At 40.1% G+C, this 26,961-nt stretch overlaps 1 protein-coding gene across 1 annotated transcript in view; it reads right to left on the reverse strand.

Annotated features, from left to right (window-relative positions):
* MNAT1 (MNAT1 component of CDK activating kinase) overlaps positions 1 to 26,961 on the reverse strand; it is a 229,824-nt gene that overhangs the window by 115,790 nt on the left and 87,073 nt on the right. The window contains exons 4-6 of the mRNA XM_053697295.1: positions 19,606 to 19,709; positions 13,433 to 13,573; positions 7,680 to 7,805 (exon numbers count right to left, since the gene is read on the reverse strand). Coding sequence (XP_053553270.1) covers positions 7,680 to 7,805; positions 13,433 to 13,573; positions 19,606 to 19,709 — 371 coding nt within the window. The remainder of the gene's footprint in view (positions 1 to 7,679; positions 7,806 to 13,432; positions 13,574 to 19,605; positions 19,710 to 26,961) is intronic.

Genomic DNA, 26,961 nt, shown 5'->3' on the forward strand with positions numbered 1-26,961 from the left:
TTGGCAGTTTGAAAGCTTGAAGCTTGTATCAGAATGTCGTCTAGGTACGGAGCTACCGAAATTCCTCGCGGTCTTAGTACCGCCAGAAGGGCACCCAGAACCTTTGTGAAGATTCTTGGAGCCGTAGCCAATCCGAATGGAAGAGCTACAAACTGGTAATGCCTGTCTAAGAAGGCAAACCTTAGATACCGGTAATGATCTTTGTGAATCGGTATGTGAAGGTAAGCATCCTTTAAATCCACTGTGGTCATGTACTGACCCTTTTGGATCATGGGTAAGATTGTCCGAATAGTTTCCATTTTGAACGATGGAACTCTTAGGAATTTGTTTAGGATCTTTAAATCCAAGATTGGCCTGAAAGTTCCCTCTTTTTTGGGAACCACAAACAGGTTTGAGTAAAACCCTTGTCCTTGTTCCGACCGCGGAACCGGATGGATCACTCCCATTAATAACAGATCTTGTACACAGCGTAGAAACGCTTCTTTCTTTATCTGGTTTGTTGACAACCTTGACAGATGAAATCTCCCTCTTGGGGGAGAGAATTTGAAGTCTAGAAGGTATCCCTGAGATATGATCTCTAGCGCCCAGGGATCCTGAACATCTCTTGCCCAGGCCTGGGCGAAGAGAGAGAGTCTGCCCCCCACTAGATCCGGTCCCGGATCGGGGGCCCTCGGTTCATGCTGTCTTTGGGGCAGCAGCAGGTTTCCTGGCCTGCTTGCCCTTGTTCCAGGACTGGTTAGGTTTCCAGCCTTGTCTGTAACGAGCAACAGCTCCTTCCTGTTTTGATGCAGTGGAAGTTGATGCTGCTCCTGCTTTGAAATTCCGAAAGGGACGAAAATTAGACTGTCTAGCCTTAGCTTTGGCTTTGTCTTGAGGCAGGGCGTGGCCCTTACCTCCTGTAATGTCAGCGATAATTTCTTTCAAACCGGGCCCAAATAAAGTTTGCCCCTTGAAAGGTATATTAAGTAATTTGGACTTAGAAGTTACATCAGCTGACCAGGATTTTAGCCACAGCGCCCTACGTGCCTGAATGGCGAATCCTGAGTTCTTAGCCGTAAGTTTGGTTAAATGTACTACGGCCTCCGAAATGAATGAATTAGCTAGTTTAAGGACTCTAAGCCTGTCCGTAATGTCGTCCAGCGTAGCTGAACTAAGGTTCTCTTCCAGAGACTCAATCCAAAATGCTGCCGCAGCCGTAATCGGCGCGATGCATGCAAGGGGTTGCAATATAAAACCTTGTTGAACAAACATTTTCTTAAGGTAACCCTCTAATTTTTTATCCATTGGATCTGAAAAAGCACAGCTATCCTCCACCGGGATAGTGGTACGCTTAGCTAAAGTAGAAACTGCTCCCTCCACCTTAGGGACCGTTTGCCATAAGTCCCGTGTGGTGGCGTCTATTGGAAACATCTTTCTAAATATTGGAGGGGGTGAGAACGGCACACCGGGTCTATCCCACTCCTTAGTAACAATTTCAGTTAGTCTCTTAGGTATAGGAAAAACGTCAGTACTCGCCGGTACCGCAAAGTATTTATCCAACCTACACAATTTTTCTGGTATTGCAACAGTGTTACAATCATTAAGAGCCGCTAAAACCTCCCCTAGTAATACACGGAGGTTCTCCAATTTAAATTTAAAATTTGAAATATCTGAATCCAATCTGTTTGGATCAGAACCATCACCCACAGAATGAAGCTCTCCGTCCTCATGTTCTGCAAGCTGTGACGCAGTATCAGACATGGCCCTAGTATTATCAGCGCACTCTGTTCTCACCCCAGAGTGATCACGCTTGCCTCTTAGTTCTGGTAATTTAGCCAAAACTTCAGTCATAACAGTAGCCATATCTTGTAATGTTATCTGTAATGGCCGCCCAGATGTACTAGGCGCCATAATATCACGCACCTCCCGGGCGGGAGATGCAGGTACTGACACGTGAGGCGAGTTAGTCGGCATAACTCTCCCCTCGCTGTTTGGTGAAATTTGTTCAATTTGTACAGATTGGCTTTTATTTAAAGTAGCATCAATACAGTTAGTACATAAATTTCTATTGGGCTCCACCTTGGCATTGGAACAAATGACACAGATATCTTCCTCTGAATCAGACATGTTTAACACACTAGCAATAAACTTGCAACTTGGTTACAATCTTATTTAACAAAAACGCACTAAACGATTAAATGACAGTTGAAATAATGAACTGAAAGACAGTTATAGCATCAATCCTTAAAAACAACACAACTTTTAGCAAAGGTTTGTTCCCATTAGTAAAGTAACAATAATTAAATTTGAAACATAAAAATTACAGAGCAACGTTTTTAATCACAGTCAATATATAAGTCTCACAGCTCTGCTGAGAGAATCTACCTCCCTCCAAAGAAGTTTGAAGACCCCTGAGATCTGTTAGAGATGAACCGGATCATGCAGGAAATACAAGAGTAACTGACTGGAATTTTTTGATGCGTAGCAAAGAGCGCCAAAAACGGCCCCTCCCCCTCACACACAGCAGTGAGAGAGAAACGAAACTGTCACAATTAAAACAAGCAACTGCCAAGTGGAAAAATAATGCCCAAATATTTATTCACTCAGTACCTCAGAAAATGCAAACGATTCTACATTCCAGCAAAAACGTTTAACATAATAAATACCTATTAAAAGGTTTAATGTACTTTTAACAGAGTAATTCCGGTGAAATACCATCCCCAGAATACTGAAGTGTAGAGTATACATACATGTCATTATAACGGTATGGCAGGATTTTCTCATCAATTCCATTCAGAAAATAAAAACTGCTACATACCTCAATGCAGATTCATCTGCCCGCTGTCCCCTGATCTGAAGCTTTTACCTCCCTCAGATGGCCGAGAAACAGCAATATGATCTTAACTACTCCGGTTAAAATCATAGTAAAAACTCTGGTAGATTCTTCTTCAAACTCTGCCAGAGAGGCAATAACACGCTCCGGTGCTATTGTAAAATAACAAACTTTTGATTGAAGTTATAAAAACTAAGTATAATCACCATAGTCCTCTCACACATCCTATCTAGTTGCTGGGTGCAAGAGAATGACTGGGAGTGACGTAGAGGGGAGGAGCTATATGCAGCTCTGCTGGGTGAATCCTCTTGCATTTCCTGTTGGGGAGGAGTTATATCCCAGAAGTAATGATGACCCGTGGACTGATCACACATAACAGAAGAAAAATTGTTCACTTTTTCCCAATTTGTTTCACAAACTTTAGGTTTCTCACTGAAATTATTTACAAACAACTTATGCAATTATAGCATAAATGGTTGTAAATGCTTCTCTGGGATCCCCTTTGTTCAGAAATAGCAGTCATATATGGCTTTGGCTTTGCTTTTTGGTAATTAGAAGGCTGCTAAATGCCACTGCGCACAATACGTGTATTATGCCCAGCAGTGAAGGGGTTAATTAGGGAGCATGTAGGGAGCTTCTAGGGTTAATTTTATCTTTAGTGTAGTGTAGTAGACAACCCCAAGTATTGATCTAGGCCCATTTTGGTATATTTCATGCCACCATTTCACCGCCAAATGCGATCAAATTAAACAAAACGTTAATTTTTTCACAATTTTAGGTTTCTCACTGAAATTATTTACAAACAGCTTATGCAATTATGGCACAAATGGTTGTAAATGCTTCTCTGGGATGCCCTTTGTTCAGAAATAGCAGACATATATGACTTTGGCGTTGCTTTTTGGTAATTAGAAAGTCGCTAAATGCTGCGCATCACACGTGTATTATGGCTAGCAGTGAAGGGGTTAATTAGGTAGTTTGTAGGGAGCTTGCAGGGTTAATTTTAGCTTTAGTGTAGAGATCAGCCTCCCACCTGACACATCCCACCCCCTGATCCCTCCCAAACAGCTCCCTTCCCTCCCCCACCCCACAATTGTCCCCGCCATATTAAGTACTGGCAGAAAGTCTGCCAGTACTAAAATAAAAGTTTTTTGGGTTTTTTTTTGTAAAGAAAAAAAAGCATATTTACATATGCTGTGTTTAGGATCCCACCTTAACCCCCAACCTCCCTGATCCCCCCCAAAACAGCTCTCTAAGCCTCCCCCTCAGCCTTATTGGGGGCCATCTTGGGTACTGGCAGCTGTCTGCCAGTACCCAGTTTGCACAATCAAATGTTTATTTTTTAATTTTCTTTTAATTTTTTCTGTAGTGTAGCTCCCCCCCCCCCACGTACCAACCCCCACCACCTAATTGACACCACCTAAATGACACCACGTACCAACCCCCACAACCTAAATGACACATCTTTTCTGTAGTGTAGCGGTTCCCACCCGCTCCCTCCCCGTGCACGCGCCCGCCCCCTCGTGCACATGCGCGCGCCCTTCCCCGGACTTCCCCGCCCACGATCCTGCCCCCCCTCCACATGACCAGGGCCATCGATGGCCGCCACCCACCTCCCACACCGGCTCCCACCCACCAACGATACCGGCCATCGATGTCTGGTGCAGAGAGGGCCACAGAGTGTCTCTCTCTGCATCGGATGGCCGTAAAAGGTTATTGCAGGATGCCTCCATATCGAGGCATCACTGCAATAACCGGAAAGCAGCTGGAAGCGAGCAGGATCGCTTCCAGCTGCTTTCCACACCGAGGACGTGCAGGGTACGTCCTCAGGCGTTAACTGCCTTTTTTCTGAGGACGTACCCTGCACGTCCTCGGTCATTAAGGGGTTAAAAGAATGAAGCAAATTAGATAATAGAAGTAAATTAGAAAGTTTTTTAAATTGTCATGCTGTCTGAATCATGGAAGAAACATTTTGGGTTTCATGTCCTTTTAATGCTGTTCTCAATGTAACTAATAAAAGGAAAAACCCCTGAGAGTATATCCAGAATTCCTACACCCCCAAGAACAAATGAACTATAAATTGTATCATATCTTCATTAGAATGGATAAATTAAAGTCCAATTAAAATATTGTTTCCATTCCAGACCGGATTATAAGAATTGTAAACTTCTTATTTAGGTTTAGCACCTGGATAGCGCTTGCTTATTTGTGGCTAAATGTAGCCACCAATCAGCAAGCGCTACCCAGGTGCTGAACCAAAAAGGGGCCGGCTCCTATACTTACATTCCTGCTTTTTCAAATAAAGATACCAAGAAAACAAAGAAAAAATGATAATAGAAGTAAATTAGAGTTGTTTAAAATTGCTGCTCTATATCTGAATCATGAAAGAAAAAAATTATGTTTCATATCCCTTTAAGGATACCAAGAGAATGAAGCAAATTAGAAAGTTGTTTAAATTCTCATGCTGTCTGAATCACGGAAGAAACATTTTGGGTTTCATGTCCTTTAAATACTGTTCTCAATGTAAATAATAAAAGGAAAAACCCATGAGAGTATTCCCAGAATCCCTACACCCCCAAGAACAAATGAACTGAAAAGTTAACGCATCGAGCCACAAACAGAAGAGGAGACGCAGATTACCCCAGTCCAAATCAACAGAAGTGAGACTCAGAGTATACGTAAAAAAGAAAGGCTCATAAAACATTTAATAAATGTTCCTACTATACTTAAATGATAATTAAATCTGAAAGAAACGTATGTTATATGAAGTACATATTAACACCCAAATGCAACTGACACTGCATATAAAAGAAACATTATTTGTCCTACATTTGCACCTTTTCACAAATTATTTCAGAATCAACCACATCAAATAACACAATTTACAAGACCATTAAAATCTAATGTCAGAATTTAACAAACCAACAACTCCAGGATCTAAGCTTCATTTTGCAAACGTCACACATTATGTAAATATTTAAAGGTCTGAATGTGGGCAGAAAAAGGACCATTAAAGGGATAGAAAGGTCAACATTTAAATGTGCATGGGTGCATTACAATTGTAAATAAACGCATTTGTGCAATATACGTCCATTAGCGAAAATGCTTCTAGTAAAAGTTATTACTGTTTTCAGTGGCATACGCACATATGCTGTGAGGGCCGTGCACAAGAGCTGGTGGTGATGTGTACTGTGTCTGTGAAGACTTCATTTGTGTCATAAAAGCCAAAGCTGACTCTCAGAGAAGGTGGGGAGTTTCAATACTGCTGCACAAATCGTCTATTTAAAATGTAAATGCACCCAGGCACATTACAATTCAAATGCATAATAAAAAGTTACATTCTCCTTCCCCTTGAATCATGTGACAGCCATCAGCCAATCATAAAAAGCATTTTTGTATATACTGTGAATTTGTGCACATGCTCAGTAGGAGCTGGTGCCACAGATAGCGCCTATATAAAAAAAAATGTGCACATGCTCAGTAGGAGCTGGTGCCACAGATAGCGCCTATATAAAAAAAAATGTGCACATGCTCAGTAGGAGCTGGTGCCACAGATAGCGCCTATATAAAACAAATGTGCACATGTTCAGTAGGAGCTGGTGCCACAGATAGCGCCTATATAAAAAAAAATGTGCACATGCTCAGTAGGAGCTGGTGCCACAGATAGCGCCTATATAAAACAAATGTGCACATGCTCAGTAGGAGCTGGTGCCACAGATAGCGCCTATATAAAACAAATGTGCACATGCTCAGTAGGAGCTGGTGCCACAGATAGCGCCTATATAAAACAAATGTGCACATGCTCAGTAGGAGCTGGTGCCACAGATAGCGCCTATATAAAACAAATGTGCACATGCTCAGTAGGAGCTGGTGCCACAGATAGCGCCTATATAAAACAAATGTGCACATGCTCAGTAGGAGCTGGTGCCACAGATAGCGCCTATATAAAACAAATATGCACATGCTCAGTAGGAGCTGGTGCCACAGATAGCGCCTATATAAAACAAATGTGCACATGCTCAGTAGGAGCTGGTGCCACAGATAGCGCCTATATAAAACAAATGTGCACATGCTCAGTAGGAGCTGGTGCCACAGATAGCGCCTATATAAAACAAATGTGCACATGCTCAGTAGGAGCTGGTGCCACAGATAGCGCCTATATAAAACAAATGTGCACATGCTCAGAAGGAGCTGGTGCCACAGATAGCGCCTATATAAAACAAATGTGCACATGCTCAGTAGGAGCTGGTGCCACAGATAGCGCCTATATAAAACAAATGTGCACATGCTCAGTAGGAGCTGGTGCCACAGATAGCGCCTATATAAAACAAATGTGCACATGCTCAGTAGGAGCTGGTGCCACAGATAGCGCCTATATAAAACAAAGGTGCACATGCTCAGTAGGAGCTGGTGCCACAGATAGCGCCTATATAAAACAAAGGTGCACATGCTCAGTAGGAGCTGGTGCCACAGATAGCGCCTATATAAAACAAAGGTGCACATGCTCAGTAGGAGCTGGTGCCACAGATAGCGCCTATATAAAACAAATGTGCACATTTTGATAAAACATGGGAATTGGAAAGTTGTTTAAAATTGTGTAATCTATCTGTATAATAAAAGTTTCATTTTGAATTGACTGTCCCTTTAACTCATCACTTCCTGACCAGTACAGTACTTAGTACTGCTATACAGAATGGCCTCTTGTGTTTTTGTTGTGCGCTTGGTTTGTTTGTTTTTGGGGGGTTAGGAAAAGGAACTGCAGTGTAAACAATATGGCTTTTATATGAAAGCTGAGGAGATTGTGTTTTGCTGCATCTAATTTTAACAGCTGACATGGACACTACAGAAATACAACAAAATCCATACTCACTATTTTGATGCCAGTGGAAAAAGTAACTGCTTTGATGGTTTTAGGTTTCTCCATCTGCATCTCAATCTGTGTGGATCTGCCTTTATGCTGAGCTAAGAGAATAGATGCCGGGAGATGTGATGTTTCCTGTAGTAAATAAATAAGAGACAAAAAACAACATTAACAGCCCATTAGAAGCAAAAAACAAGGTATTTTTAGGTTCATTCACTGGTCTCCTTGTTTCTGGTTCTCTCAAATATCACCCTTAGCACAAAGTAATTAAGGTCCTGAGAAAAATCAGACTCAGGCCATTCAAAAATGATCAGATTTCACCTTAGGCTACTTGGAAATTATCGTTGTTAACGTATGAACAATGAGCCTGTTGTAATCGGGAGGTACATATTTCTCCCCAGACGTTCCTTTTCAAAGACTGGTCACAGTAAACGGACATTTTACTCTGCTAGGCAGGGTTACACAAGTAAATATAGAATGTATAGGTACTAGTGTTCTTTTTCGCTCTAAAATAAGCTGTAGATTTCACAGCATTCTATAGGTACAATATATTATTTCTCTTTGTATAAAAACATATAACACTATTTCATAGTTGTATTTCTTTTAATACAGAGTTAAACACAGTTGGGATTTTTATGCTGAGCTGTCTTACTAAGGAAGAAACGTTCATGCTTTCTCAAAAAAAACAAAAGGGTTAAAAGTCAAAGTTGTGCTTCTGTGGCACTTCAGAAGAGGACACAATAGTTCAGCCAATCGGGTATAGATGCTACAGTCACTGGCCATATCCTAATGCACAATGACGGTTTGCAGGGATACTGTCTTTTACTCCTGAACACTATACCAGATGTGAAAAGTAGAGTCAAGTCAAGGGCACAACACAAAACTAAAATAACATAACTAGTGGCAAGAAAAAGTCCACGCTGAAGTCAGGGAGATCACTTACTGAGTTTGTTCTACTTCAGGGGCCACTAATGCTCCAGGAAGGGAATAACACAAAACTAAAATAACAACTAGTGGCAAGAAAAAGCCCACGCTGAAGTCAGGGGGATCACTTACTGAGTTTGTTCTACTTCAGATGACACTAATGCTCCGGGAAGGGAATAACACAAAACTGATATAACAACTACTGGCAAGAAAAAGTCCATGCTGAAGTCAGGGAGATCACTTAAAGAGTTTGTTCTACTTCAGGGGTCACTAATGCTCCGGGAAGGGAATAACACAAAACTGAAACAACAACTACTGGCAAGAAAAAGCCCACGCTGAAGTCAGGGGGATCACTTACTGAGTTTGTTCTACTGCAGATGACACTAATGCTCCAGGAAGGGAATAACACAAAACTAAAATAACAACTAGTGGCAAGAAAAAGCCCACGCTGAAGTCAGGGGGATCACTTACTGAGTTTGTTCTACTGCAGATGACACTAATGCTCCAGGAAGGGAATAACACAAAACTAAAATAACAACTAGTGGCAAGAAAAAGCCCAAGCTGAAGTCAGGGGGATCACTTACTGAGTTTGTTCTACTTCAGGTGACACTAATGTTAAGAAGGAAAAAATACAAAACTGAAATAATGTTACTAGTGGCAAGAAAAAGCCCACGCTGAAGTCAGGGAGATCACTTACTGAGTTTGTTCTACTTCAGGTGACACTAATGCTCCGGGAAGGGAATAACACAAAACTGAAATAATGTTACTAGTGGCAAGAAAAAGCCCACGCTGAAGTCAGGGAGATCACTTACTGAGTTTGTTATACTTCAGGTGACACTAATGCTCTGGGAAGGAAATAACACAAAACTGAAATAACATCTAGTGGCAAGAAAAAGCCCACGCTGAAGTCAGGGAGATCACTTACTGAGTTTGTTATACTTCAGGTGACACTAATGCTCTGGGAAGGAAATAACACAAAACTAAAATAACATCTAGTGGCAAGAAAAAGCCCACGCTGAAGTCAGGGAGATCACTTACTGAGTTTGTTCTACTTCAGGTGACACTAATGCTCTGGGAAGGAAATAACACAAAACTGAAATAACATCTAGTGGCAAGAAAAAGCCCACGCTGAAGTCAGGGAGATCACTTACTGAGTTTGTTCTACTGCAGATGACACTAATGCTCCGGGAAGGGAATAACACAAAACTGAAATAATGTTACTAGTGGCAAGTTAAAGCCCACGCTGAAGTCAGGGAGATCACTTACGGAGTTTGTTCTACTTCAGGGGTCACTAATGCTCCGGGAAGGAAAAAACACAAAACTGAAATGACAACTAGTGGCAAGAAAAAGTCCACGCTGAAGTCAGGGAGATCACTTACTGAGTTTGTTATACTTCAGGTGACACTAATGCTTAGAGAAACTACCGTAATTTGCTGCAGAAAAAGATCCTTAAATGTTGTGGATCAGAATACGGTTCCCCTTCTACACCTGTACAAAAACTCTCTGCAGTTTGCTTTAAATAAGATAATAATACAACATTTGCTTGTTAGTTAATAATGCAATCAGCTATGTGTACAATAGGTGCCCGACTATGTTCAATTACAGAAAAAAACTTTAATCGGATAAATGTGCCGGCAATTTGCAAGTAGACACAGATCAGTCATCTTAATAAGTACTGCAACACCTTACAAAACCTTAGTCTGCCTCTAGTAACCCTATCTAAAGCTAATGAAAGGGGATTTCAATCTTTAAAGAAAATTCAAACTATAGATTTTAATTATTTAATAAGTTACAGATCCACAGGCCTTGTTCTGTGATTGTATCAGGCTGGCATAGGTTTACCAATATAGTAAATGTTCCTGATTTAAGAAAAGTGGGCAAAAGAATGGTGAGATGAGTGAGACTTTAGTGAATAGACTGCAAAGAATAACATAGGAACTAGAGAGACCAGTCTTACGGACTGGCAGTGTTAGTGAATATTGGCCAGTGTGCTCTTCGGATATCTCCTTTTGTATTACTAGTAAATGGGTGACAGAAAAGAAACAAAACCTTAGCACATCACAAAAAAAACACTAGAAACTGAGTTTCTAGACAAATGTGATCTGCAGAGGTAAACGCCCAATGGAAAAATATTCCAAACTTGCAAAATGTCAGTGTGGGATGGATCATCAGGTGCACTGCAATATTACCCAATATGTTTTAAATTGCAAACATGTGCACTATATTTATTTTCCTCGTCTTAATTTCATTCTGTGTAATTTAATGTAAGTTATTGAGATTCTGCGGTTTACATGCCTGTACCATATGCTAGTTTTTTCCTACTCTGGGTCTGACCGGCATATGGAAAGGTCCATAACATCAATTTATATAATATTAACATATTATTAAATGATATATTAATACATAGATTACAAGTGGAGCGGTATTTTGTGTTTTCGCTATAGCAAAAACTCCACTAGGATTTTCATCTTTGCACTAGTCGGATTGCGCTGGTATTACAAGTTGAAAAAAAAAATGTTTTTTATCTGATGGCTTTTTTAAACAAATATTATTTATACATAATTATATATAGGTATATACAGATATATATATATGAATATCTATTTATAAATGCTTAGAACATATTTCCCTATGTACAGAACATTGAAATGTGAAATATTTACAGTAAATACATAGTTAAAAACCTTTATTAAATATGAATATTGCATAAATATGTATTAGAAGTTATCTACTTAACTGCAAAGGGCTCCAATGCACATATATATATATAAATTTTGACCCCTGTTTTTGAAAAAATCCTGGCTGGTGGTTGGCTCATGGAGGGCGGATTCACATTGTGTGTTATTATATATATATATATATATATGTTTACTTGTATATTTATGTGTATACATGTGTATATGTCTGTACATACGCATATACACATAAATACAAAATGTACACACACACGCATATATATACATACACACACATATATACAAACATACATAAACAGGTGTAAATAAGGATATGTATGTATCTCAATGTTAAAGCCCTTTTGGGACTTTATTTCTCTTCCAATACCAGAGACCTGATATCTTTGAGCCCTTATAACTTTTGTGGGCAATATTTTTTTTAAATAATTTTTATTAGACAGTGTTAATATGTTTGTAAGTGCGCTTTGTGCCACTTTTTATTTTCTGAATCAAGATTGCCCTCAACTTGTTATATCAGCGCAATGGAAAGAGGGCGCAAACGATCGTTTGCAAGCCACTTGCAATACTATGTATTAATATTGGATAATTCCCCTTAATTTTATACAACATGTAAAACGGCTTATACTGTTCCATGAAAGCTGTAAAATATATTTAAATAAGTAATAAAGGCAAATTTCTGTTCTAAGGAAAGACCACCATATAGCCAAGGTATAAAGAAACCTATCTTTATTATATAATTGGTATGACTTGCAGGACCACCAGGTAAGAAGATAGTCTCAAATCATCTTCATTGTCTTAATTCAATAATGCAGAAAGGCTTTTTATGGTACAGTGGAGACTGCTGGAACGGTAAATTGTGAAATGGAGAAAACCACAGAAAAAGAGACACTGTGTGTGTGCTGTTAAATAATCTGACTTCTAAACGAACACACGTTAAAGTAATTACAACAAAATTCTACATTCACAGTATTAGCACGCTAGCGGCAACACTAGTGTTATATTAACATGTATATCTATGTCATATACATGTAGGGCCACTGGTAATAAGTAAAGTGGTCTTTGTATTATTACGCTCAGACAAAGTCACATCATATATTAAAGAGATATGGAAACCAAAATGAAACTTTCACAACTCAGATTCATTTTCATATTATCATACTGGGGTAGGCTGAAAAGTGTACGTGTCAAGTACTATGTGCATATTGTTGGAGACACTGCTGCCATATAGAGTGCAAGACACGTGCACACTCCTGAGACTACCTCAGTATGCTCTCATGGAAAGTTAAGTATGCACAAAAATAAACCAAGAAAGAGAGGTCAATGTTATAACAGGACCATTACAGTCTAAATCTGTGCCCCTTAATACCATCAGTGAAGTGATAATTGTCCTTTCGTGTTCCCGATTTGGTCTTACATCTTTTTACAATATGTCTTTATAAAAACAGAGAACATAATTTTCCCCCAAAAGTAGTGATTTGCCACATAAGTATAACCCACTCCTTGGTGCTTTTTTTCCTTTTGTAGATGTTAAACTCATAGATAGAGACAAGCATTGTGCATTGTCTTGCTGCACCAATATATCCTTTTAAAGGAACTCCTCTAAAGTGTCCGTTATATGTACAAGCCACAGTGCAAGGATAAAATGCTGTGTGTTTAACCCTTGCAAAGTCAGCACAAAAGCAGCCATGCAATACTGGGAAATAGTTGAGCGCCAATGACAAGAGGCATGTTTGTGTATCCACCAATCAGCAGCTAGCTAGCACTATTGTTTTGCTATTTCTGAGCTTACTAGGGTATGCTTTTCAACAACGGATAACAAAAGAACAAAGTCAATTTGTTAATAGAAGTAATTTTAAAAATCTCTTAATCTTGCATGTTCTATCTGAACCATGAATGTTGAATTTTGACTTTATGTCCCTTTAAAACGTATAATGGTAAAAGAAGAAACCATACAGGAATAGGTAAGGCTAATATATCATTGTCACAAGGGATAACTGCACAAGACGAACAAAAAACAATACTGATTATCTGGGGAAAGATAACAAGTGGATTATTTATCATTTCCGTGTTTCTCACTTGTGATGAAGTTTACTGGGGGGTTAATGTTGCTAAGAGATTTGTTCACATGGCGTAGATACAAACCAGCTGATCCAGAAGATCTTGCTTGTTTTTACGTTTCATCATCTGCTGCAGCTGTTCTTCCTTCTGCAGGAACAGTCTCCTCTGTTCGTTCTCATGTCGTTCAACTTCCAGGGTCTCTTCCAGCTCCTCCTGTTCCCTGGTCTAGTGAGAGATACACAAATGCGTCACACGTCACTTTAGTATATAAGGTGCTCCAACCAGCCAGACTTATAGCTGCAATTATTACATGATTAACTTCACTAGCGTTTCTGATCTCTACACTACCGATCCCAGTGAGTTAATCAGTAGCGGCAGTTACACAGAGCCGGTGAGCTAATCAGCAGCAGCAGTCACACACAGCTGGTGAGCTTATCAGGAGCGTCAGACACAGCCAATGAGCTAATCAGTATCAGCAGTCACACAGAGCCGGTGAGCTAATCAGCAGTCACACACAGCTGGTGAGCTTATCAGGAGCGTCAGACACAGCCAATGAGCTAATCAGTATCAGCAGTCACACAGAGCCGGTGAGCTAATCAGCAGTCACACACAGCTGGTGAGCTTATCAGGAGTGTCAGACACAGCCAATGAGCTAATCAGTAGCGGCAGTCACACAGAGCCGGTGAGCTAATCGGCAGCGGCAGTCTCACAGCTGGTGAGCTAATGAGTAGCGACAGTCACACACAGCTGGTGAGCTGATCAGGAGTGTCAGACACAGCCAAAAGTTAATCAGGAGCGACAGTCACACACAGCCGATGAGCTAATCAGGAGCAACAGTCACACACAGCCGATGAGCTAATCAGGAGCGACAGTCACACACAGCCGATGAGCTAATCCGGAGCGGCAGTCACACACAGCCGGTGAGCTAATGAGTAGCGACAGTCACACACAGCCGGTGAGCTTATCAGGAGTGACAGTCACACATAGCCGATGAGCTTATCAGGAGCGACAGTCACACATAGCCGATGCGCTTATCAGGAGCGACAGTCACACATAGCCGATGAGCTTATCAGGAGCGACAGCCACACATAGCAGATGAGCTTATCAGGAGCGACACTCACACATAGCCGATGAGCTTATCAGGAGCGACAGTCACACATAGCCGATGAGCTAATCCGGAGCGACACTCACACATAGCCGATGAGCTAATCCGGAGCAACACTCACACATAGCCGATGAGCTAATCAGGAGCAACACTCACACATAGCCGATGAGCTAATTAGGAGCAACAGTCACACATAGCCGATGAGCTAATCAGGAGCAGCGGTCACACATAGCTGATGAGCTAATCAGGAGCAACAGTCACACATAGCCGATGAGCTAATCAGGAGCAGCGGTCACACATAGCTGATGAGCTAATCAGGAGCAACAGTCACACATAGCCGATGAGCTAATCAGGAGCAACAGTCACACATAGCCGATGAGCTAATCAGGAGCAACAGTCACACATAGCCGATGAGCTAATCAGGAGCAACAGTCACACATAGCCGATGAGCTAATCAGGAGCAACAGTCACACATAGCCGATGAGATAATCAGGAGCGGCAGTCACACACAGCCGATGAGCTAATCAGGAGCGGCAGTCACACATAGCCGATGAGCTAATCAGGAGCGGCAGTCACACACAGCCGGTGAGCTAATCAGGAGCGGCAGTCACACACAGCCGATGAGCTAATCAGGAGCGACAGTCACACATAGCCAATGAGCTAATCAGGAGCGACAGTCACACATAGCCAATGAGCTAATCAGGAACAACAGTAACACATAGCCGATGAGCTAATCAGGAGCGACAGTCACACACAGCCGGTGAGCTAATCATAAGCGGCAATCACACACAGCCGGTAAGCTTATCACAAGTGTCAGTTCCACACAGCCGGTGAGCTAATCATAAACGGCAGTCACACACAGCCGGTGAGCTAATCACAAGTGGAAGTCACACACAGCTGGTGAGCTAATCACAAGTGTCAGTCACACACAGCCGGTGAGCTAATCACAAGTGGAAGTCAAAAACAGCCGGTGAGCTAATCACAAGCGTCAGTCACACACAGCCGGTGAGCTAATCACAAGCGGCAGTCACACACAGCTGGTGAGCTAATCACAAGCGGTAGTCACACACAGACGGTGAGCTAATCACAAGTGTCAGTCACACACAGCCACCAATCAACAGCTGTTTTCTGCTCTGAGCCTGCAAAGCTTGTGGTTCCCGAGAGGGACTTAACCCACCTGTTTAACCCTTTTGAAAATGGTGACATTCCTAGTAAATCTGAGTAATACAAAAATCCAACTCCTAAACTAAACTTTGAACAAAAATATTGTAATGTGTAAAATTACAGCTTTAAATCCTATAGAAACATATCAACATGGCTTTATAAAAGGTAAGTGTGAGTATGTGTAGGTATGTTTTACTGTGTGTGTTTGTAAATACATGTACATGTGTGTAACCATCTGTGTATAAAGGTTTATATGTAAGTATGCATGTGTGTAACCATCTGTGTATATAGGTCTATATGTAAGTATACATGTCTGTAACCATCTGTGTATAAAGGTCTATATGTAAGTATGCATATGTGTAACCATCTGTGTATAAAGGTCTATATGTAAGTATACATGTGTGTAACCGTCTGTGTATAAAGGTCTATATGTAAGTATGCATGTGTGTAACCATCTGTATATAAAGGTTTATATGTAAGTATACATGTGTGTAATCATCTGTGTATAAAGGTTTATATGTAAGTATGCATGTGTGTAACCATCTGTGTATAAAGGTTTATATGTAAGTATGCATGTGTGTAACCATCTGTGTATAAAGGTCTATATGTAAGTATGCATGTGTGTAACCATCTGTGTATAAAGGTTTATATGTAAGTATGCATGTGTGTAACCATCTGTGTATAAAGGTCTATATGTAAGTATACATGTGTGTAACCATCTGTGTATAAAGGTCTATATGTAAGTATGCATGTGTGTAACCATCTGTGTATAAAGGTCTATATGTAAGTATGCATGTGTGTAACCATCTGTGTATAAAGGTCTATATGTAAGTATGCATGTGTGTAACCATTTGTGTATAAAGGTCAATATGTAAGTATGCATGTGTGTAACCATCTGTGTATAAAGGTCTATATGTAAGTATACATGTCTGTAACCATCTGTGTATAAAGGTTTATATGTAAGTATGCATGTGTGTAACCATCTGTGTATAAAGGTCTATATGTAAGTATGCATGTGTGTAACCATCTGTGTATAAAGGTCTATATGTAAGTATGCATGTGTGTAACCATCTGTGTATAAAGGTCTATATGTAAGTTTGCATGTGTGTAACCATCTGTGTATAAAGGTCTATATCTAAGTATGCATGTGTGTAACCATCTGTGTATAAAGGTTTATATGTAAGTTTGCATGTGTGTAACCATCTGTGTATAAAGGTCTATATGTAAGTATGCATGTCTGTAACCATCTGTGTATAAAGGTTTATATGTAAGTATGCATTTGTGTAACCATCTGTGTATAAAGGTCTATAGGTAAGTATACATGTGTGTAACCGTCTGTGTATAAAGGTCTATATGTAAGTTTGCATGTGTGTAACCGTCTGTGTATAAAGGTTTATATGTAAGTATACATGTGTGTAACCGTCTGTGTATAAAGGTTTATATGTAAGTATACATGTGTGTAACCATCTGTGTATAAAGCTTTATATGTAAGTATGCATGTGTGTAACCATCTGTGTATAAAGGTCTATATGTAAGTATGAATGTGTGTAACCATCTGTGTATAAAGGTCTATATGTAAGTATACATGTGTGTAACCATCTGTGTATAAAGGTCTATATGTAAGTATACATGTGTGTAACCATCTGTGTATAAAGGTCTATATGTAAGTATGCATGTGTGTAACCATCTGTGTATAAAGGTCTATATGTAAGTATACATGTGTGTAACCATCTGTGTATAAAGGTCTATATGTAAGTATACATGTGTGTAACCATCTGTGTATAAAGGTTTATATGTAAGTATGCATGTGTGTAACCATCTGTGTATAAAGGTCTATATGTAAGTATGCATGTGTGTAACCATCTGTGTATAAAGGTCTATATGTAAGTATGCATGTGTGTAACCGTCTGTGTATAAAGGTCTATATGTAAGTATGCATGTGTGTAACCATCTGTGTATAAAGGTCTATATGTAAGTATGCATGTGTGTAACCATCTGTGTATAAAGGTCTATATGTAAGTATGCATGTGTGTAACCATCTGTGTATAAAGGTTTATATGTAAGTATGCATGTGTGTAACCATCTGTGTATAAAGGTCTATATGTAAGTATACATGTGTGTAATCATCTGTGTATAAAGGTCTATATGTAAGTATGCATGTGTGTAACCATCTGTGTATAAAGGTTTATATGTAAGTATGCATGTGTGTAACCATCTGTGTATAAAGGTCTATATGTAAGTATGCATGTGTGTAACCATCTGTGTATAAAGGTCTATATGTAAGTATACATGTGTGTAACCGTCTGTGTATAAAGGTCTATATGTAAGTATGCATGTGTGTAACCGTCTATGTACAAAGGTTTATATGTAGGTATGCATGTGTGTAACCATCTGTGTATAAAGGTTTATATGTAGGTATGCATGTGTGTAACCATCTGTGTATAAAGGTTTATATGCAAGTATGCATGTGTGTAACCATCCGTTTATAAAGGTGTATATGGAAGTATACATGTGTGTAACCGTCTGTGTATAAAGGTCTATATGTAAGTATGCATGTGTGTAACCATCTGTGTATAAAGGTCTATATGTAAGTATGCATGTGTGTAACCATCTGTGTATAAAGGTCTATATGTAAGTATGCATGTGTGTAACCATCTGTGTATAAAGGTCTATATGTAAGTATACATGTGTGTAACCGTCTGTGTATAAAGGTCTATATGTAAGTATGCATGTGTGTAACCGTCTATGTACAAAGGTTTATATGTAAGTATGCATGTGTGTAACCGTCTGTGTATAAAGGTCTATATGTAAGTATGCATGTGTGTAACCATCTGTGTATAAAGGTCTATATGTAAGTATGCATGTGTGTAACCATCTGTGTATAAAGGTTTATATGTAGGTATGCATGTGTGTAACCATCTGTGTATAAAGGTCTATATGTAAGTATGCATGTGTGTAACCATCTGTGTATAAAGGTCTATATGTAAGTATGCATGTGTGTAACCATCTGTGTATAAAGGTCTATATGTAAGTATACATGTGTGTAACCATCTGTGTATAAAGGTCTATATGTAAGTATGCATGTGTGTAACCATCTGTGTATAAAGGTCTATATGTAAGTATGCATGTGTGTAACCATCTGTGTATAAAGGTCTATATGTAAGTATACATGTGTGTAACCGTCTGTGTATAAAGGTCTATATGTAAGTATGCATGTGTGTAACCGTCTATGTACAAAGGTTTATATGTAGGTATGCATGTGTGTAACCATCTGTGTATAAAGGTTTATATGTAGGTATGCATGTGTGTAACCATCTGTGTATAAAGGTTTATATGCAAGTATGCATGTGTGTAACCATCTGTGTATAAAGGTTTATATGCAAGTATGCATGTGTGTAACCATCCGTTTATAAAGGTGTATATGGAAGTATACATGTTTGTGTAAGAAGATGTGTATCTGTACGTTTAAGGGTACAAGAAACCCCACATTTGTCTTTAATGATTCAGATAGACCATACAATTTCAAACAACTGTTCAATTTGCTTCTATAATCCGGTTTGCTTTGTTCTTTGCTATCCTTTGTTGAAAAGCATACTTAGATAGGGTCAGGAGCAGGGACAAGACTGTTGATTGGTCGCTGCACATATATGTGTTCAGCAAGCTCCAAGTAGTAAATTGCAGTTTCTTCAATAAAGGATACCAAGAGAATGAAGCCAATAAAAATTTAAAAAAGATGTTTAAAATTGTATGTTCTAAATGAACCACAAAAGACCAATTTTTGGTATCATGTCCCTTTAAACACGTGTGTTTGTAAGTAAACGTGTTAAGTGTGTGTGTGTTTGTAAGTATCTGGGTGTGCAGCTATCTGTGGCTGTGGGGGGCGGGGGGTGAGTGTAAAGGTGAAGGGACAAAATGACCAGTGTTATCACATTACAATAAATACCATATAGACAGCAGATTACAACAGACTTCAGCATTATTTACTAACCAGCTTGACTTTGTTTCTTTGGATTGTGTCTTTGTTTTCCTTTTGGTACATTTCCATTTTCCTCTTCATGTTATCAACATCCACATTGTTGGTTAAGTTAAATACTGTGCAACATGGGAAAAAACAGTAAACACCACATGCAAAAATATAGCATATATATCCTATAATGATGCTGTATATGCACGAGTGTATATATATATATATATATATATATATATATATATATATATATATATATATATAAATAAACACACACAAACACATATACAACCTCTAATGAACAGCACATGACATTACACCATGTCACTATTTATTTAACAAAAAACAGAATTTATGCTTACCTGATAAATTACTTTCTCCAACGGTGTGTCCGGTCCACGGCGTCATCCTTACTTGTGGGATATTCTCTTCCCCAACAGGAAATGGCAAAGAGCCCAGCAAAGCTGGTCACATGATCCCTCCTAGGCTCCGCCTACCCCAGTCATTCGACCGACGTACAGGAGGAAATATGCATAGGAGAAACCATATGATACCGTGGTGACTGTAGTTAGAGAAAATAATTCATCAGACCTGATTAAAAAAACCAGGGCGGGCCGTGGACCGGACACACCGTTGGAGAAAGTAATTTATCAGGTAAGCATAAATTCTGTTTTCTCCAACATAGGTGTGTCCGGTCCACGGCGTCATCCTTACTTGTGGGAACCAATACCAAAGCTTTAGGACACGGATGAAGGGAGGGAGCAAATCAGGTCACCTAAATGGAAGGCACCACGGCTTGCAAAACCTTTCTCCCAAAAATAGCCTCCGAAGAAGCAAAAGTATCAAATTTGTAAAATTTGGCAAAAGTGTGCAGTGAAGACCAAGTCGCTGCCTTACATATCTGGTCAACAGAAGCCTCGTTCTTGAAGGCCCATGTGGAAGCCACAGCCCTAGTAGAGTGAGCTGTGATTCTTTCAGGAGGCTGCCGTCCGGCAGTCTCATAAGCCAATCGGATAATGCTTTTAAGCCAAAAAGAAAGAGAGGTAGAAGTTGCTTTTTGACCTCTCCTTTTACCAGAATAAACAACAAACAAAGAAGATGTTTGTCTGAAATCTTTAGTAGCCTCTAAATAGAATTTTAGAGCACGGACTACGTCCAAATTGTGTAACAAACGTTTTAAAATAAAACCGTTACTGTCACTTTAAATTTTAAACTGAACACACTTTATTACTGAATATGTGAAAAAGTATGAAGGAATTGTTCAAAATTCACCAAAATTCACCACAGTGTCTTAAAGCCTTAAAAGTATTGCACACCAAATTTGAAAGCTTTAACCCTTAAAATAACGGAACCGGAGCCGTTTTTACATTTAACCCCTATACAGTCCCAGGTATCTGCTTTGCTGAGACCCAACCAAGCCCAGAGGGGAATACGATACCAAATGACGCCTTCTATAAGCTTTTTCAGTGGTTCTTAGCTCCTCACACATGCATCTGCATGCCTTGCTCTCCAAAAACAACTGCGCATTAGTGGCGCGAAAATGAGGCTCTGCCTATGACTAGAAAAGGCCCCCATCTGAAAAAGGTGTCCAATACAGTGCCTGCCGTTTTTTTAAAACAATCCCCAAGATTATAATAACTATTAAGAGTTATAATCTGCAAAATATGCTTAGCAAAGTAATAGTTTTAGCCCAGAAAAATGTCTACCAGTTTTTTAAGCCCTTATGAAGCCCTTTATTCTTTTACTTAATCTAAGAAAATGGCTTACCGGTCCCCATAGGGGAAATGACAGCCTTCCAGCATTACATAGTCTTGTTAGAAATGTGGCCAGTCATACCTCAAGCAGAAAAGTCTGCCAACTGTTTCCCCCAACTGAAGTTACTTCATCTCAACAGTCCTGTGTGGAAACAGCAATCGATTTTAGTAACGTTTGCTAAAATCATCTTCCTCTTACAAACAGAAATCTTCATCTCTTTTCCGTTTCAGAGTAAATAGTACATACCAGCACTATTTTAAAATAACAAACACTTGATTGAAGGATAAAAACTACATTTAAACACCAAAAAACTCTTAACCATCTCCGTGGAGATGTTGCCTGTGCAACGGCAAAGAGAATGACTGGGGTAGGCGGAGCCTAGGAGGGATCATGTGACCAGCTTTGCTGGGCTCTTTGCCATTTCCTGTTGGGGAAGAGAATATCCCACAAGTAAGGATGACGCCGTGGACCGGACACACCTATGTTGGAGAAATAAAACCAAAATGGAGAAGCCATGTGTGAAAAACTAAGTACACCTTATGATTCAATAGCTTGTAGAACCACCTTTAGCAGCAATAACCTGTAGTAGTCGTTTTCTGTATGACTTTATCAGTCTCTCATATCATTGTGGAGGAATTTTGGCACACTCCTCTTTACAACATTGCTTCAGTTCATTGAGGTTTGCAGGCATTTGTTTATGCACAGCTCTCTTAAGGTCCCACCACAGCATTTCAATCGGATTTAAGTCTGGACATTGACTGGGACATTGTAACACCTTGATTCTTTTACTTTTTTCAGCCATTCTGTTGTAGATTTGCTGGTGTGCTTAGGATAATTGTCCTGTTGAATGACCCAATTTCGGTCAAGCTTTAGCTGTCAGACAGATGGCCTCACATTTTACTCTAGCATACTTTGGTATACAGAGGAGTTCATGGTCAACTCATTGATTGCAAGGTGCCCAGGTCCTGTGGCTGCACAACAAGCCCAAATCATCACCTCTACACCACCATGCTTCACAGTTGGTATGAGGTGTTTGTGCTGATATGCTGTGTTTGGTTTTTGCCAAACATCTCCACTTTGATCTCGTCTGTCCAAAGGACATTGTTCCAGAAGTCTTGTGGTTTGTTCAGATGCAACTTTGCAAACCTAAGCAGTGCTACCATTTTTTTTTTTAGAGAGAAGATGCTTTCTCCTTGCAACCCTTCCATACAAACCATTCTTGTTCAATGTTTTTCTATTTGCACAGTCATGAACTAAACATTTAACATGCTGAGGCCTGTAGAGTCTGAGATGTAACTCTTGGGATTTTTGCAATTTCTCTGAGCATTGCATGGTCTGACCTTGGGGTGAATTGGCTGAGACGTCTTCTCACTGTAGAATGATGGACTTTAAATTGTTTGGAAATGGCCTTATAACCCTTCCCAGATTGATGAGCAGCAACAATTGCTTCTCTAAGACCATTGCTGATGTCTTTCCTCCTTGGCATTGTGTTAACACACGACAGAATGCTCCAGACCAGAAAACTGCTAAAACTTTTTTTTTTTTTTTTTTTAAGAGGTGGTCACACTTGCTGATGATCAGTTAATCAAGGCCATTTGATTAGTTAGCAGTAATGGTGTACTTAAATGGCCACACATGGCTTCACCATTCTATTAAATAAATCATGTAATATGTTTCCCATTTACAGGACTTCTCAAGACTGGCTACCATCTTGTGGAATAGAATGTATCCAGCACCTGTGCATCCAGTGGGTGTCAGCGCCATCCAGGACCTCACACAAAAGTCCCAAAAGATAATCCAGAAAAGCTAAATAGATGGCAGTACTCCAATAATTTTAAAAGATGTTCTTTTTATTATCATCAACTCCAAGTTGCATGATTAAGGGGTAACACCTGACACGTCGTTGATCTTTCCTTTTACTTGGAGTTGATGTGAATAACCAGAACATCTTTTTACTGGAGTGCTGCCATCTAATTTGCTTTTCTGGATTCCCATCTTGTGGAACTCTCTGCCTCGCTCCACAAGACTCTTCCCTGGTTTTGAAAGCTTCAAGCACTCCCTAAAGTCTCTACTGTTCAGGGCTGCATACAACCTACACTAACCTATCCTAATACCAGTTGCTTTCCTCCATTACCATCTGCCATGAACCCCCTTAGCATGTAAGCCTAACAGTCCAACTGTTTGCAGAGCACCTTCATAAGAGCAGACTGCGACTCTTGGCAGGGCCCTCTACCCATTTATCCATATAAATGTTACCTTGTATACCGCCTAGGTTTATAGCGCTGCAGAATCTGTTGGCGCTCTACAAATAACAGATAATAATAATAATAAAAATACTATATATATATATAGATAGATATATATATATATATATATATATATATATATATATATATATATATATATATATATATATATATATTTTGATCACCTCTGATGAAGCGTGGGAGTGCCCATGCGAAACATGTTAGGTGTTTGTCAGCTCATGCCTAAGTGGATGAAATAAACCCTTCAACTTTGATGCAAGATTACCGTGTTTGCAGTGATTATTTTCTTGAATTCAGAATATATATATATATATATATATATATATATATATATATATATATATACACACACACACACACACACACACTCAAATGGTGCTGTATATGTGTGTGCATATACACATGTACACTGTATATATAACATAAATTAAGCTTACCGGATCATTTCCTTTCCTTCTGTACAGGGAGAGTCCACAGCTGCATCCCTTACTTGTGGGAAATACTGAACCTGGCCACCAGGAGGAGACAAAGACACCCCAGCCAAAGGCTTAAATACCTCCTCCACTTCCCTCATACCCCAGTCATTCTGCCGAGGGAACAAGGAACAGTAGGAGAAATATCAGGGTGAAAGGTGCCAGAAGAATAAATTAAAATTTAGGGCCGCCCATCGGAGAACACGGGCAGGAACTGTGGACTCTCCCTGTACAGAAGGAAAGGAAATTATCTGGTAAGCATAATTTATGTTTTCCTTCTTAATACAGGGAGAGAGACTATACCCAAGTTACAGAGGACACTGAATGCTAACGAGCGGGTACAAAAAAGAGAGGCAGCCCCTAATCTGAGGTCACCACAGCCTTCAAAACCTTTCTCCCGAAGGCTGCTTCAGCAGAAGCAAAAACATCAAACTTGTAAAATTTGGAAAAAGTATGTAAGGAGGACAAATATAATCCATAGAGGCCTCATTTTTGAAGGCCCAAGAGGAAGCCACTGCTCTCGTAGAATGAGCCATAATCCTCTGAGGAGGATTAAGACCCGCTGACTCATATGCTAAGCGGATGATTCTCCTCAAACAAAAAGATAAGAAAGTCGAAGAGGCCCTCTGACCCCTGCGCTTCCTAGAATAGATATCAAACAGAGAAGTTTGTCTAATTACTTTGTAACCTGAAGATAGAACTTCAAGGCACAAACCACATCCAGATTATGCAGAAAACATTCCTTCGATGAAGAAGGATTAGGACATAAGAAAGGAACCACAATTTCTTAAATGATGTTGTGATTTGATACAACCATAGGAAGAAATTCTAACTTGGTTAGGAGTCTGAAAATCAGAGCAATGTTATTTAAAAATAAGCAAAACTATACATTTAAAAAAAAAATGATGGGCTATATAAATAGATCATCTACAAAAGATTTATGCAAAGAAAAAATGAGTGTATAATGTCCCATTAAGGAGGTCTGGAGGGCAAGACATGTTGAAGCTAGTTTGCAACTTCTCTGGACTGTTTGAAATATTCTCATGTCTATGGAATCTATTATGTCCAGGAATTCCACCCTGGTGCTTGGAATAAGAGAACTCCTTTCTCTATTTATCTTCCCTCCGTGGGATCGAAAAAGACAGAGAGATTCCAAATGGTCTTCCAACAGACGAAACGAAGGTGCTTGTACCAGAGTATCGTCCAAGTAGGGAAATACTGCTATACCCCGGGTTCTCGCGACTACTAGAAGAGCCCCTACCTTCGTAAAAATTCTTGAAGCAGTAGCTGAACCAAACGGAAGTGCAACGAACTGAAAGTGCTAGTCCAGGAACGCCAACCTGAGGTACTGGAAGTGTTCCCTGTGGATTGGAAGGTGAAGGAATGATTCCTTCAGATCTATAGTGGTCATAAACTGTCCTTCCTGAATTAAGGGAAGGATAGACCTTATTGTCTCTATCTTGACGAGGGGACATTTAGAAATTTGTTTAAGCACTTTGAGTCCAGAACTGGATGGAAAAATGCCTCTTTCTTTCGGACCACGAAACTGTTTTAATAGTATCCCAAACCTTTCTCTGCGATAGGCACTGGGACAATGACTCCAAAGGAGGACAGATCCCTTACGTACTCCAGAAAGGCTTCCCTCTTTCCTAGTCTTGAAGACCGGTTGGGAGGATGAGATTTGAAACCTATCTTGTAACCCTGAGCTATGAACTCCAGGACCCAAGGATCCTGTACGTCCCTGAACCAAGGCTCTGAAATAGCGACAGTCTGCCCCCTACACAATCCAAAATAGGACCTGTTGACCGCCCCTTCATCCGGACTTGGTCTCAGCGTGCTTCTTGCTCTGCTTGGATCTATTCCAGGACTGAACCGGCTTCCAAGAACTCATGGTATGCTCTGGCTTAGCGGAGGCCGCTGACGCTGGGCTTTTATCAGAACTAAAGGAACGAAAATGCGAACTTTGTCCCTTAGATTTGTTCTCCTTAAATTACAGTATGAAGGCACCCTTGCCCCTGAAACCGTGGAGATAGTCAAACAAACTCTTTCCCTTAAAGCAGAGGGAAAGAGACTAGACTTAGAAGTTATCTGTCGGAGCGCTTTACGGGCCTGAACAGAAAACCTGAAGTCTTAGCCATAAGTTAATTAATCTGCGTAATAACAGCTCAGATAAAAGAATTAGTAACCCAGAAGGCCGTAATTCTTTCCTGAAAAGTGTCGAGGGAATGCTCCACCTCGATCATGTTTGCGAAGAAGACGCAACAAAAAGGTAGTCGCTCCAGCAACAAGCGCCGCAAGTAAAAGCAAATATCCCATAGGTTGAGACATCCTCTTTAGCAGAGTTTCCATCCATATATCAGGCGGCTCTATGATCAACAACCTATCCTCACACAGGCTAATATTACGTGTGGAAAGGGTAAAAATAGCGCCAACCAAGTAGGGATGGGAAAAGAAAACCCACCCTCATTTAGAGCCTGGAACCGGGATCCTTAAAAGGCAGACAACGGGAAGAGGACTCTAATCCTGTCCCACTCGTCCTTAATAATGATTGCAATCAAATTTAGGACCCAGAGGTTCGTTTGGCAGCTCGACCTTTGGAACCTCTAATGTAGTCAAAACCTCCTTTAGTAGAAATCATAAACATTCTGTCCTAAATCTAAAAACTGGATCCTCCACAGGCAGAGGATTATAGGCAGCAAACTCCAACCCTGAAAGTTCATACTCTGAAGTTTCAGAGAGAACTTCATCCTCAGATAACTGATCAGATATAGCCGACAAATCACATGATGCCACCTGGGCAGGACTGCAAGATTTAACCTTTCGCTTGCGCTGAGCAGTGCGAGGGAAGGCACTAGTGGCCGCAGACACCGCCGTATGAAACT

This window comes from Bombina bombina, chromosome 1 (genome assembly GCF_027579735.1).
Source record: "Bombina bombina isolate aBomBom1 chromosome 1, aBomBom1.pri, whole genome shotgun sequence".
NCBI lineage: Eukaryota > Metazoa > Chordata > Amphibia > Anura > Bombinatoridae > Bombina > Bombina bombina.